The sequence below is a fragment of the Squalius cephalus genome (assembly GCF_949319135.1).
Source record: "Squalius cephalus genome assembly, chromosome: 5".
Lineage (NCBI taxonomy): Eukaryota > Metazoa > Chordata > Actinopteri > Cypriniformes > Leuciscidae > Squalius > Squalius cephalus.
Genome location: NC_137126.1, coordinates 31,069,693 through 31,084,894, shown reverse-complemented (window position 1 = coordinate 31,084,894; position 15,202 = coordinate 31,069,693). Strand labels below are relative to the sequence as shown.

Below are 15,202 nucleotides of genomic sequence, written 5' to 3'. Positions count from 1 at the left end.
ATGCATTTCAGTTTATCAGACAATTTGTTTGACCTTGTTTGAATTGAATTGAATTGTTTGACCTTCATGCTATTCATGAATGAGGGCATCTATAAATTATATTTATCATTTCCTCCAGCAACACAATGTGATAAGATGTTAACACAACATGACACCCTGGCATTTCAGTTTTGCATTCCCACCCAAATTCTCTGGAGCTGTGCAAGAAAAGCATTCACATCTAGATGCAAAATGTCAATGATTTGTGTATGAGAATGCAATTTATGCAAATGTGTTTGAGTGTTTGGGGAAGAGGTAATAGACTTGTTAGCATTTCAGTATTTTTATATATCTGATGAAAGCTGAAGTTTAAGATATGAAAATATATAATATTAAATTGTTGTTTATAAAATTATTTTTGTCACATCACACCATAGACTGCATTTAAGATAAATAACTACATGGACAGAACATTTGCATTCATTTAATGATTATTTTGTGTCAAAATATATGTTGATTTTCTTTATTTATCACACTTTCTTTCTATATAAGAAATTCCCCATTTAAAAATTCCTGTATCATTCAAGAGCACATATAAACACAATGGGCCCTATTTTAACGATCTGAAACGCAAGTAACTTTGTGGGCGGATCTGAAGCACTTTGTGGGCACTGTTGATATAATACTGGAGGGATAAATGACTCTTGAGCCCAACGCAAATCTCAAATGGGTTGGTCTGAAGTAGCTACATTACTCATAGGTGTGGTTTGGGCATAACGTGAATTAAACCAATCAGAGCGTTATCTCACATTCCCTTTAAAAGCAGGCGTGCTTGTTCCATGGTGGATTGCTATTATAACGGCGGATTTGCCAGGTGCACGCCAGGAGCGGTTCACAGCCGAGGAGACCGACGTTCTTGTCAGGGCCGTAAAAGACAGAGAAGTGACATTGTTTGGGGATGGGAGAAACCCACCCAAATTAGCTTCGGTTAAACAGGCGTATAATCATTTTTGTAAATGTGTAAGCTAGATTTATGCCTATTTTTTCACTTCTCATGGACACCACAATGATTTCCCTCATGTGGAATATTTTTCCTTGTAATTATGTATGGTTTGCAAAAATGGCAACTGCTGCCTGCGTCTGTGTGTAGATGAGAGAAGCAAAGTGAATGCGCGTTGTGCACACACGCTACATTATGGCCAAGCATGCGCCCTTAAAATAGCATCAGAACGCGCCACTGACTTTAGACTAGGTTTTTCCTGGTCTGTGGCGGAATTGTTTTCTGGAACTGCAAAATAGCACCAGGGAACGTTTGCGCCGGAACACGCCTCCTCTTTTCGCTGAACCACCCCCGGGAGCGCAAGTTCATTCCTTAATTTACCGATGTGCGTCTGTCGAGGGAAAAGTCCGCTGTGCGTCGGGTGCAAAATAGGAATGATACATGCGTCGGTGTACAAAGTCAATTGCGCTAGGCGCAAGATAGGGCCCTATGAGTGGATATCACCTTAGCAAATGATTTATATGTATATCAGAACCATTAAAACAAGCATATTGTCAAAGGTGCAGTTGACATTTGTGAACTGATGTATTTGTACATGCAATATATTCTGTTGACTGACTTTCTGTTTACATATGAATAATAACATAGATAAATTCCCACATTCTGATTTTTTTAAATTATTTTTGTTCATTGGTAAAATGGATAAACCTTCTTAATCTTTCTCATTCAGCAGATCACCTCCCAGCAGGTTTGACATTATCCTGGAAGTAACCAGGGTTGGTGACGTTGCCAGCAGGTTTGTAAAAGGCCACAGTGATGAACTTGCCCTTTCCATCTGATGCCAGGCCGACCCCAACCTGGTCTGTAGACCTCCAGATCATCTGGGTGAAGTTACCTGTGCACATATAAAAGTTTTTTCAGGTGTAAATTTGTAATTATGGTTTGTGATATATATTGTCTGTACATATATCTGTATTTTAACATAAACGTACATATTGAATCGATATTTTCTATAATATTTTACAGCTTTAACCGTTTAACCTCTTCAGTTGATATCAAAATGAATAACCTACCAGTTCCACTCTGAAAGCCAGGAGTTGCAAAGTTGTACTTTACATTTTCTTTGTACCATGATTCAGCAACCTCTTTTCCTATAGTTAAAAATATATATATTATTAATATTTTTTTTATTAACTTTATCATTCTGGTGTGCTATAGTTTCTTATATAGAGGCCCATTTGGGGGAATAACCAATTTACCTGTTGGATGCACCATGTTGGATGTCCATTTGTAAGACATAGTCTCTCCGTGACCTTTGCCGCTGTTCTTCAGGGCGTTAATGCTAATCAGATGTGCTGCCCAATCCTGAGCCTCTTTACTGAGGATGGGGCACAGCGAGAGAGGCCGTGCCCCATGTTGCCGCCGGTAATCATTTTGAGCTTCAAGCAGAGACTGACGAAACTGGGACAAGATCTCACCTTTATCACAGGAAAAGAAAAAGCTGTTAATCCTGAAGACACTTTTGAGTTGAAAGGCTTTGGTCTTTTTGACGTCATTTTTCACATGATTTCAAATAAGTTTGTGCACAGCTTTATACATCGATGAAAACAATGGACCTGACTGTGTGCCTTTATTATGTTTAATTGCAAGTGTTCCACAAAGCAGTCTTTGTAGGAGCTGATTTTCTCAAACTAATGACCAATTACTGGTAACTACTCATTAAAACTACTAATAGTTTTTGAGTAAGTACATGTTGGCATGAAAGGAAGCATTTATTCTGCATTTATTCAGCTGAATTCAAATCGATGCAAAACCACTTAAAAAAACAAGCATTGTTTTATTAAACAATAGTGTGCTGTGATGATCAGAAAATCGTTATAATAGTTTACTCATAGTAAACCTACTATAAAACAAACAATTCTGTTTCTTGTGGAAGTCCATTTCTGCTACATAACGGGGAAAAAAATCTTTATTATGACATACTAAATCGAAATTGTGACATAAATTGAAATTATGAGATAAAATGTAAAAAAATTAAAATAATAATCTCATAATTTCATAATTTTGACTTAACTGATTCATCAAAGCATGCATTATGTTCTTATATGGCAGAAAATAGTCCTCCATAGTTTCTTGAGGTATTCATGTCCTCAATGCTTACCTTCTGAGCTGCTGCTCTGTGGAGACTGACTCTTACATGGTGCTGGTCCAGAACTGTGAGATGATGAAGGCAGTTGGTTTGACTTGATGCTGAGAGCAGCAAGTGCTTGTCCAACTCTGTCAGCTGAACACCAAAAAATATGTTTAAAACTTTCTGTGAACATTATATAATAAGAGTTAAATATAATTGAATTATATTGAATATATATAATATTTTAATTTAATTAATTTATATATTATTTATAATTACACAATAAATATAATTACAAATTGGATATATATGTATTAATAATAAATAGTCATACTTTCAATCTACATCTACTTTATACAATAATCATACAAAATATATTAAGTATTATATCCCTGCACATGTATATCAGACTCACCAGATGGGGTGGATTTGAAGTCGAGTTTGGAACCTGCCGCTAGGACATTTCTTTCAAAATATCCAGCATTGCTGATGTTTCCTGCTGGGAGGTACTGACCCACCACAAAAGTTGTGTTCCCGTCAGTGGCCAGTCCAACTCCCAACTCCTTCGTGTCCTTCCACACCACCTGTGTGAAGTGACCTGGAGAAACCACCAGATGTCAGAACAGAGACTAGAGCAAACGTCTAACCACCCCAGAGTGTTTACAGATAGACTCACCTGTTTTGGAGGTGAATCCAGGCCTGCTGAAGTTGTAGTCCTTAATTTCACTGTACCAGCTTTCCACTGCCTCACGTCCTGTAGAAATTACAAACACGCGATTTTCAAAACGTGCAAACAAGATCATGAGACACACAACTGGTAATGAAATAATGGTTGCTTTAAAATAAATAACCCAAGCTCCAATTTTTTCTTCACATTTAAGATGCCTGACTGAAAAGTGAGCAAGCGAAACATTAGCAAATGATACAGACAAAGTAGCTACTAAACTCTGACCTGTGAGTTGTTTGTTAGCTGAGCTCCAAGCGTAATATACATTTTCTCCATGATCTCCATTGCTGTGTTTGAGGGTCTTGATTGACAGCAGGTGTTTGGCCCACTCCTGTGAGGAGCGGCACAGGTTTTTGTTTATGGTGAGCGGCGGGGCTCCATGATGTTTGCGATATGCATTGTGAGCCTGTAGGAACTCAGCTTCAAAGCCGTTGTCTGCTACACACAAACATAAAGGTAGAAAAAAATTGAGATTACTGAACAAAACATTAAAATATGAACTCCCCATTATCTTACTGACTGTTTATCTTGATTGTTGCACAATACACATTTGCACTTTTTTTCACTGTTTGTATTTATATTGTATATTTTTGTGTAAGGGAGACTGCAAAATAAGAATTTTACTGTGCATATGATAATAAATATATCTTGTATCTTGTATAAATAGTTATTTGAATTGCAGATAGCACATTTCATGCTGACTGAAAGGATAAAGACAGCCCACTGAAGAGATGTATGTCTGTCCTTGTCTGACCTTATTCACTGCTGTGAATAAGGTCTATTGAGGTGCACATGCTGTTTCAGAAACCATAAAACAACATTATTACAAAGAAAGAATGGACTATCACATTTCATTTGCATTATGGCTAGACAGATAAATATGCCAAAAGGTGCATTTTAACCTGTGTGTTTGCATTTGTTTAAAGAGGACACCATTGGAAAGATGCTGAGAAGAAAAGCTGCACAATTTGAAATATATTTAATGGCCATTTATTCATAATTATACAACATTTAGATTAAACAAATTGCATTGATTTTTAGGTACCTTTCCCTCACCAAACTTAAAGGGTTAGTTCACCCAGAAATGAAAATTCTGTCATTACTTACTCCCTTTCATGTCGTTCCAAACCCGTAAGACTTTCGTTCATTTTCGGAGCACAAATGAAGATCTTTTTGATGAAATCTTAGAGCTTTCTTTCCCTCCATAGACAGCTATGCAACTGACATTTTGATGCTTCAAAAAGTTCATAAAGAGATCGTAAAACTAATCCATATGAATTGAGTGGTTTAGTCCAAATTTTCTGATGAGACTCGATTGCTTTATATGATAAACAGATATAATTTAGGCTTTTATTCACATTCAAACATTGATCAGCGGACATAAACAGAAACTCAACCGAACCTGCTTGACGCGCAATAACAAACCTCATTGGTTTCTTGCTGAAGCTCAAACGCGCTGCGTAACATGCACATTTATTTGTGTTCCGAAGTCTTACGGGTTTGCAAACGACATGAGGGCGAGTAATTAATTTTCATTTTTGGGTGAACTATCCCTTGAACTTACCTTTTAAGCTGGTTGGCACATGAAGATCCCCTCTGCCTCCTGATGGTGATATTTCAGAACTGCGAGGAGCTGAGGGTGCTCTGTTTGAAGGAATGCCCGATACACCAGGCGTTGGACCCACTTTGTCAGCTGAATGTTGCCAGATAAATCACATGTTTACTATACTGTAATGAACATCAACTATATCTAATTTTTGAAGTACTCTGTAACATTTTATTAATAATTTAATAATAAAAATAATTCTTATTATTTATAATGTGTAATATTAAGGATATAGAAAAAAAACATGAAACAAATGTCTTCATAAATATCATGACATGGATACTGTGAAATAACCATTCAATTGAAAGTGTACTCACTTGTACCAGAGGGCTTTGAGTCTACTTTGGAGCCTGTCGGTAGGACATTTTTTTCAAAATAACCCCCATTTGTGATGTTTCCTGCTGGAAGGTACTGACCCACTACGAAAGTTGTGTTCCCATCAGTAGCCAGTCCAACTCCCAACTCCTTCGTGTCCTTCCACACGACCTGTGTGAAGTGACCTGGAGAAACCACCAGGAGTCAGTGTTGTAAAAGAGACTAGAGCCAACTTAACCACCCAGAGTGTTTACAGACAGACTCACCTGTTTTGGAGCAGAATGCCGGCCTACTAAAGTTGTAGTCCTTAATTTCTCTGTACCAGCTTTCCACTGCCTCACGTCCTGTAGAAAGCAGAGAAAAAGGGATGTAGGGCTAATTGTTTCTGCCGTATCAAAACACCACTGGATTGGTTCACAGTGCGCAATACTAATGTATTAAAAGACAACACAAATGCTTTATCTCCATCGTATAGTGTCTTGTAATTAAATTACAAAGTTTTGACAATTGAGAATGCCTGCAATGGCATCTAATTCTAGTGCACCCCACTTGACCAAGGTCGGTCTGACTTGATATGACTGTCCTGGGCTGCGTTTCTCAAAAGCGTTTGATCGTAGTAGAAACCATTGGTGACGCTTACGAAGCTTTTGTGAAACGCAGCCCCCCTGGTCAAAAGACTGGTTACATTTATGGGAGGTTTGATTACCCAATTAAAATAATTTGACTTTCATGTACTAATTTTGAGAGCAGAAAGCTGACCTGTGAGTTTTTTGGTAGCTGAACTCCAGGCATAATAAAGATTTTCTCCGTAGTCATTGTTGCTGTGTTTGAGAGTCTTGATTGACAGCAGATGCTCCGCCCATGCCTGTGCGGAGCTGCAGAGGTTTTTGTTTACGGTGAGCGGCGGGGCTCCGTGCTGTCTGCGGTACGCGTTATGAGCCTGTAGGAACTCAGCTTCAAAGCTGCTGTCTGCTAGAGAAGAGCATAGTTTAATAATGCGCTGAAACAAAATCAAATTAAGTTAAAAAGTTTATTTCAATTACTCTTAGATGCTCTACATCATTATCGTTGGACGAGTTTTGATAAACTAGGCTAAATGTTAAAACTACTAAACTATAAATGCTACTAAAATGTTAAATCAATACATTATTATTAAATAAATACAAGTATTAATTATTTAATGCTGGCGCACCAAAAATAGAGAGAGTTATAATTGGAAAATAGATTTGAGTTTGGTAAAAGTTTTCTAGACTCACCTGCCATAGATAAAGCTATGCGAGAGACTGAAAAACAAAACAACAAAAAAACCACATCAACACGGCAGTTACACCACAGTGAAAATTTTCAAAGAGACCAATGTCACAACAGAATATCTGAACCACTCCCATGGATATGTTTTTAAATCTATTCAGTTACATGGAGTAAATAGAAGTATAGCCTACTCTGTTCACTTTGCAAACCATGAGTTAGACTCATAGTTAGTTTTATTAAATAAAATGTAAAAAAAAAATAGAAACATTACACTCTTATAATAACGCAGCCATCCCAAGATATTCGATTTGTGTAATATTCATTTTGATTGAATACCTTTGAGTTTTTTTTTTTTTTACATTTTTATTTTAGATGTTTTCTTTAAGTATCTCTTGTAGACTTGGAATAAGAAGTGTTTGCACTGACAACTGCGTCAGTGAGTGATCATGACATACTGTACAACTAAAGTGCTCAGACTAAAGCTAAATGGCAAACGATATAATATATAATAAGACCAGTATCTTCATTCAGTAGACTGGAGATGATCTTGCTTGTCATGCATACTTACAGACACATTCATATTTTAACCTATTCACAATACACTTCTGTTGATGTTAAAATAATTAAACTAACATAGGCTAACATTTTGTGTTTGTTGTCAAAATAACCAAGTCATTGTATGCTCTCTGTGACCCTAGGAGACAGTCAGGAATGTAAACCAGTTTGTTTTTCCATTTGACAGAATTTAACCTTTAACTATACTTAGGGTTTGCACATGAAAATGTTTCATTTCCTTTTTCCGTGATAAGGTGTCTGTGTGCTTGTGTACTTGAGTACATGTGACCGGAAACTCTGGTGCTGCTCAGTCATTCAGTGAAAGAGCACAAATTTTACTGTCGCAAGACTGGTTTTTCTTGTGACACCCTTGGACATTAAAGTTCTAGAAGGACAGCTAGACTCAACTGCAGGATATGATACGGGTTGTGATTTGCATATAGTCAGATTGCATTAAAATTAAGTGGAACTGAAAACTCGAAACCACAGAACATGCCTTACAGGAATGAACAGTCAATTTGCATTGACTGAAGACTGGCAGAAACATATCAGGTTGCTCAACGTAACCATGGTTCCCTGAGGGTAAGGAACAAGACATTGCGTCTCTAGCTGACACTTTGGGGAAATTCCTTTCTCAGAAAAAGCTGAAGCAATGCCTCATTCCCTACTCTTAGGGAACCATGGTTATGTTGAGTAAAATGACAGTACCTTTCAAGTTAGGTCTCTTGACATTGCGTCACTAGCTGATGCTTTGGGGATCGTATAAAATACCGGCCGTGTAAAAACGACAAAATTCACAAATCTAAACGGGAATGAGCATAAACACATGCCATAGCAAGTGAGTATAAGCAAGCAGGAGAGCGCAGGTCTCCCTTAGGTCGGCCATCGGCCAAGATGGCGCCAGTGCCTTCAGCACCACCCAACACAGGACTAAAGCCACGGTGTCAGACTAGTAGCCGCTTTTCCACTTCCACTGTTGGCCCAGTGCGAGCCAGGGCTAAAAACATGCTGATAGCCTTGGAACTCAAGCACCGAGGCCAAAATTAAGTTGCGTTTCCAGTGTCGGGCCAGTAGCCCCACAGCACTACCCTAAAATCTGCCCTTAACATACCTCCATAGAACGATGTCACACAACCTCACCATTTCACCAGCTGACTGAAAACTAGCTAGATCACAAAAGTATCATGACAGAAGCAAATGTTTGGTCTTTACTTAAAGACTTAAGAATCCAGCATCGATATTTGACCAATGTTTTACAATAAAAATGTTAAAGTGACAGTAATTTATTAATTTGCGTCAGGAGTGCACATAAATCATAAATCACTATACCGTTATCCTTTAAGCCAGAGCAACAGAGGTTATAATTTATATGAGTTATAATAATATATTAAAGGGTTAGTTCACCCAAAAATGAAAATTCTGTCAGTAATTACTCGCCCTCATGTAGTTCCAACCCCGTAAGACTTTCGTTCATCTTCAGAACACAAATTAAGATATTTTTGATGAAATCTGAGAGCTGGCTCTCTCCTTCATAGGCTGCTAGGTAATCGATATCTGCCGATAAGTTAACTTAACCGAAAAGTTGGTAAAGACATTGATAAAATAGTCCAAGTGACAACAGTGGCTCAACCTTAAGTTTATCAAGTGACGAGAATACTTTTTGTGAGCAAAAAAACAAACAAAAATAACGACTTTATTCAACTATTCATTTTCCTCTGTGTGGGCCTCTGAGTGAGTTCACGTGGTGTAACAGCGCAGCGCTTCTGGGTTGTACGTCAGAACGTAGGCTCACTATTGGCCAGCATCACACACATGACCAGCGTCGGCCAATAGTGAAAGGTGGACCCATGCTAAAATAAAGCCCAACTCCACTTCCTAAGAAGACACACTCCCTAAATGAAACATGATTAGTCAATCATTCAGCACGAGAACTCCACTCATTTTAGAGATGTGATCACACATTTCATTAGCCTGGCAAGCCAGACCTACATCAAGATGTTAGGTCTGGCAAATCACCATAGACACGGCTCAATCCGAGGGGCGGGATAAACGGCTGTCTTTCAAATTCCCTCTGCACGCAATAGGAGCGCTTCAACCAACCAGAGCGTTTTCCCAACAGCGGAGCTAACGTTAGTTTATAGATTCAACTTTTGAATCTGGCCGGCAAAACTACGAACACATCTTCCTTTTTTAAGAATGACTTAAGTGCCATTCTTTGCTCTTTTCTCAAAGAAAAACTTAAAGGGGGGGTGAACTGCTCATTTTCACTCAATGTCCTGTTAATCTTGAGTACCTATAGAGTAATATTGCATCCTTCATATCTCCAAAAAGTCTTTTGTTTTATTAAATTTTTAACAGAAAGATAGGCTGTACCGAGTCTTTCCGGAAAAAAACCGAGCGGCTGGGGGCGGGCCCTGTGGGCGAAGCTTAGCTGTGCTAACGCGCCAAGCTAGTGACAACACACAGAGACATTTGTTCAACAAACAGTTTTACTCACCGTCCGGTTCCAACGCACGACCGCCAACCTTTATCATTGTGACTGCTCGATCCTTAAGCATTAGACGATCTGCAAATCCGTCGATATGGGCTTTGTTTATAAAACAATCATCGTCGAAATGCAGGGAACAACAGTCTTACACAACTCCGTTTATGCTCAGAAAAACAAACTCCATCCACTGGTGCCTTAACGCCGGGTTCTTTGGGAATCTGTGCAGGGTTGTCTTGCCCTGGCAACCAAAAACACACTTCTTTGGTGACATTGACTTCCCAAAAGCCGGGCAGGGCGCTTTGATGGCGAACTGCTTTCACTCTCTTGCTCTAGTCTACGAGTGCGCGCGCGGCCGCGATCTTACCGGAGAAGTGCCCTTAGGACCCATATAAGGAAATTCCGCCCTATCTTACGTAAGACAGAGCCATACTCGAAAAAAACTTTCCGAAACTTGTGACAACCCGGAAGGAGTATTTTTGGAACAAAAATACTCCTTCAAACGTACAACTTAGTTTTTGAAACTTTGTCCATGTTTAGCATGGGAATCCAACTCTTTACCAGTGTAAAAAACTCAGTATGCATGAAATAGCATTTCACCCCCCCTTTAACTCAAAGTCCTCCAGAGTCACGGCCAAAGCCGATTCGAAAGACTGTTCTCCAGCAGCAGCTGTCATTCTTTGTTTTCAAGTAGCAGGGAACCGTCGCAACTCTGTCGTCATTATGTTAAGCCCGCCCCGCCTACTCTATACACGATGTGATTGGCCTGACCCAATTTAGGTTTTTACAGCTCCGAAAGTCAACGGAGAGTTGCTAGACTACCCTGGCTGCAAAATAAATTTTGCTGCCGCTAGGGTGCGTCTAGATTTCTAGGCTAACATTTCATGAATGTACACAGAAATGTTTGCTTGTTCATAGGGACAGCGAAGTGGCACACTGTGTCTATGAAGCAACCTCAGAAACACTTGTCATGAAGCCTATCTGAATACATAAGTAGACTTGCCAGAGGATCTGTTCCGTGTAAGCAGTTTGAGGGAGCGAATTGATAATGTAATCGTAACGCTGGGGCATTTCACAGCTTCATAACACAGTTGAAACGGGGCAATCTGTGCTTTGTATGATATTGCATTATAGACATTTCTGATATAGAAGCACCCTCTGAATTCTGTCTTCCAGCTTTGTCACATCGGTTTCTGGTTTCATAGCTTGCTCGGGCCCAATACAAGGAGTTGAGACTGGGCTAGACAAAAGTCGCACAGTCCACTGCGCATAGAGAAAAAGCACTGAAAACAGAGGCAAAGCCGTGTAGGGCTGAGCAAATGTGGGCAGAACTCTTTATTGCCCAAGTACTTCAGAAATCCCTTTAAAAGTATACATGTGAATTTAACGTGGCACAATGGCCTTCAACATCACTTGTATGCTAATGCAAGGGAGTCCACAATATGCTGATTGTGGACTGTTGGGACACTCCAGGCACAGAATGGTTCTGTCTGGAGAGACAGAGTCATTTACACCTCAATGACACATCTGTACAATTTGCTTAACAGGACATATGTGCTTTCCACTACATACTGTTTATCTACTAGTGTGTTCTAACATGCAACTATGCCATGTTCGGTCTCATCTGACAGCTTATAAACAGAACTGAATGGTGATGAACTTAATAGAGATATTAAATTATCCTAATGTACAATCTAGGTACTGTTGCTTAAACATGCATTGAGGAGAATATGTTAATGTTCTTCTCTCCTTCTTGATCACTACCCATTTGCCTCATCTTTTGGTTTCCTGTCGGACGGTTTTGGTGTTGGTATTCCACTCATGCTTAACAATGCTTTAAACAGGGTATATGAAGGAAAGGGAACTGTTGATCTGGGAGAAAGGCTTAAACCCCTTCTACACCAGTGCATAACCTCATGCTATGAGAAAGGTTTTTATAGCCTCTTCTGCACAGCAGTGCATTATTTGTTACAACTAATTTCTTTATACAGTATGTTGTTCAATTCTACTGTCTATTTAATTAAACATGCAACTTAATAAATAACTTTGCCTGCTTTATAGGCTTTGAGAATCTTTTAAGTGATTGTCAATTTTGTTATCTAAACGTTCAGGTTAAATCCTATGTTTTCCTATCAGTTCTAAGACTTTTACCTTTGTAGAATAAGAGATTAAAGAATAATAACAACAACTTTAATGGAGTCAGGTTAATTATATTGGAGTCAGATAAATAACTGAATTATGCATGTCATCCTTCAACTGCATTTTGTTCAGATTATTAGTTCAAAATAGCAGCGTAAGCTTCCAGCCTTACACTGGCGAGAGAATAGCATGTGGACGGAGCATTTTGTGCTTTATGTAAACTAGACAGACCACCGCTCTAAGACGGGGAGGGGGAGACAGCTTATCCGTAGCATAATTTATAAGATGTCATACTAACCGGAATGTTGCAGAGGAACGGCAGTCCAGGCACCGTCCAATGAAGAGCGGATGTCTACGGTGAGTGATGAGTGGCTTTTTGAAGACAGCATAGCCGAGTGAAGGAGAAAGATTCTGAGCAATAGCGCTCAATGCTGAGCTAAATAGCGAGTTGACCCTCACCATTGGCTAATGCAGTTTCATTTGCATGATTCAATTAGGCCTCAGCATTGTTTCCCCAAAGTGTCAGCTAGTGACGCAATGTCGAGAGACCTACCTCGAAAGGGAACTGCATTACTGAGACAAACGCAATTGGTGTCTACATCCCTGGTACTGCAAGTTTGCAGTATCAGGCTCTTTTCCTCTATTGTGATTGAAAGTATCAGGCAGTACACTGTTTGATGCATGCATTTCAAGAAAAATAGTGTTTGTGTGTGTGTGTGTGTGTGTGCGTGTGTGTGTGTGTGTGTGTGTGTGTGTGTGTGTGTGTGTGTGTGTGTGTGTGTGTGTGTGTGTGTGATTATTTAAGAAAAATTGATTAGGGCACTGTATACATTGATTGTTTTTAATGGTAATCACATTGACACATAGCTCACAGATAGTCTTAAAAAATACAAACATACCTGTCCTGAAGTCTCACCAAGGCATGCAGGAATTTGTCTTTCTTCAAAAGCGGTCTATTTCCTCTCTTTCTCTCGTTCTCTCTAACTTGCTGACTAGCTGTGAAATCTGCGCACTATATATCTGTTAAGTGCTGCAACGCCTCTTGTCCAGGAAAGAGCCCTATACTGTACACACGGACCCACGTTTTCAGTTTTGATTGCCTCTGAAATACATGCACACACATACACACACACACACATACTTGGTTTCGCTATCTTTGTGTGGACTCTCCATTGGCGTAATGGTTTCTATACTAAACTGTATATTCTATACCCTAACACTAACCCTACCCCATACCCATCACAGAAAACTTTCAGCATTTTTATTCAAACATTATTTTAGTGTGATTTTAGTGCCTGACCAAATGTCCCCATCTTTGTTGGGACGTTTGGTCCTCATGTAGGTTAAACAAGTACACACACACACACACACACACACACACACACACACACACACACAAACTGACAAACTCTCTCTTTTTCTCTCTCACACACACACACACACACACACACACACACACACTCATCATTACAAACTAATTTTAATACTATTAAGAACAGGAAAACAAAGCTCTGACTTGTTCTATCATGTGAAATTGCATATCTTCTGTTCATGTTCACGCCTGCAATCTTCTCTCTTTCAGTGTTGTCCTTACACTTGCATGTTGCGATAGCAGCACTTCCTGTCTATTTGCGGTTATTTCCACTTATGTTTTTGTTCCTTTTGTCACCCACAATGAGTAGTTATTTCAGATACAGGTAATTTTGTGCACAAAAAAATCATGAATCATCACTGTGATGGACTGGCCATCCATTCAAGGTGTTCCTTCCCTTATCTTCGGGACCAGGACAGGCTCTTTGCATCCCAGCAGCCCTACATACATAGTAGTTTGGAGAATGGATGGATGAATTGGAAAATCATATTTAAATCATGTACTATAAAAAGAACTATGATATACTAAGTACTATATGAATACATTTTCTCAAACCTTGTGTCTGAGCTGTGATGCAGTGGGTGGTGCATGTGCTCATAACATACACTATGCTAAAGTCTTGGGCGCATTAGATGCTTCACCAAAGCATTTGTTTAAAGGTGGTTATTTATATCCTTTATCTATTTATATCTCACATATAGGTCGTTCAAAGCATCTTTTAGGAGTTTCTGGTCTGGGTTGACCTGATTTTGACCTGTTAAGTTGAAAAGCTCATTAAAGAAAAACATATTTTTCCCTTAAAAGTATAAATGAAGACTAAAAGTGAAGAAAGTTTCTTGTAGACATACTAAAACACGTTTAAACTTGTCTACATACTAGTAAGTGAGGAGTAAGAAGTTCAATGGATGTATAATGATAAAAAACTGTAGTATGAACATTTATTTATACACTGTAAAAAAGAATACATTGATTTTATTAGTATCTAATTAATAAAAATGAGGCAACAGATTACAAGCAATATTATTAATTAAGTTTAACAAATTAGAATTGAGTAATAATTAATCAAATGAATTCCTTAAAAGTTAACCATTTAAAATAAGTAAAATGTACAAAATATCTTTTATTGCCAACATTGAAGACACCTGGTGTTAACAAGCAGAATCACTGAAGGAGAAAACCATAATTAAAGTCACCATTGTGGAGATCAGTGTGTGTTTTAGTTGGGCGCTTGACCCTTAAATTATTAACTTTAAGTTTTGTTCGGCTGCTGTACATGAGTTATAACAGCCAGATGAACAAAGAGAAAAGGTGATCTGATGGTGTTGGTTGTGATTTAACATAATCATTATTTCACAATCATTAGACCTGAATCACTGAACTCATATAGAGTCCAATTTATGAGTTAAGTTAACTTTATTAATTACAGCAGTATAATATTTTTAGCCTTTTCAATGAAATCCAAATGATCAAATCAATAATAAAAAAAAATACAAAATAAAAATAAAATATATATATATATATATATATAATTTTTAGGCACAAACACACATCAAGATTTTGCGTATGAATCTCAGCAATGGTGAAGAACAGATCACCTCTGAACATAAGCTCATTATTTATTCATGCAGCAATGCATGATGGG

The 15,202-nt window shown here is 38.5% G+C and overlaps 1 protein-coding gene across 6 annotated transcripts; it reads right to left on the bottom strand.

The window, feature by feature from the left end:
* Nucleotides 1–308: 308 nt before the first annotated feature.
* glipr2 (GLI pathogenesis-related 2) lies at nt 309–13,617 on the bottom strand. 6 transcript variants are annotated; one of them, XM_079872546.1, is made up of 13 exons: nt 13,088–13,382; nt 7,015–7,041; nt 6,518–6,727; nt 6,025–6,102; nt 5,761–5,943; nt 5,402–5,530; nt 4,063–4,275; nt 3,787–3,864; nt 3,526–3,708; nt 3,141–3,263; nt 2,239–2,457; nt 2,053–2,130; nt 309–1,874 (listed from the first exon to the last, which is right to left on the bottom strand). In XM_079872546.1, exons 2-13 carry the CDS (start codon nt 7,019–7,021, stop codon nt 1,714–1,716), a joined length of 1,662 nt encoding a protein of 553 aa, XP_079728672.1. In that variant the 5' UTR covers nt 7,022–7,041; nt 13,088–13,382; the 3' UTR covers nt 309–1,713. The 6 variants fall into 6 exon arrangements, with proteins under 6 accessions (XP_079728672.1, XP_079728671.1, XP_079728668.1 ...); XM_079872545.1 differs by having other exon boundaries at nt 6,518–6,730; nt 13,088–13,337; XM_079872542.1 differs by lacking the exon at nt 13,088–13,382 and adding an exon at nt 12,487–12,763 and having other exon boundaries at nt 6,518–6,730.
* Between the last annotated feature and the right edge of the window lie 1,585 nt (nt 13,618–15,202).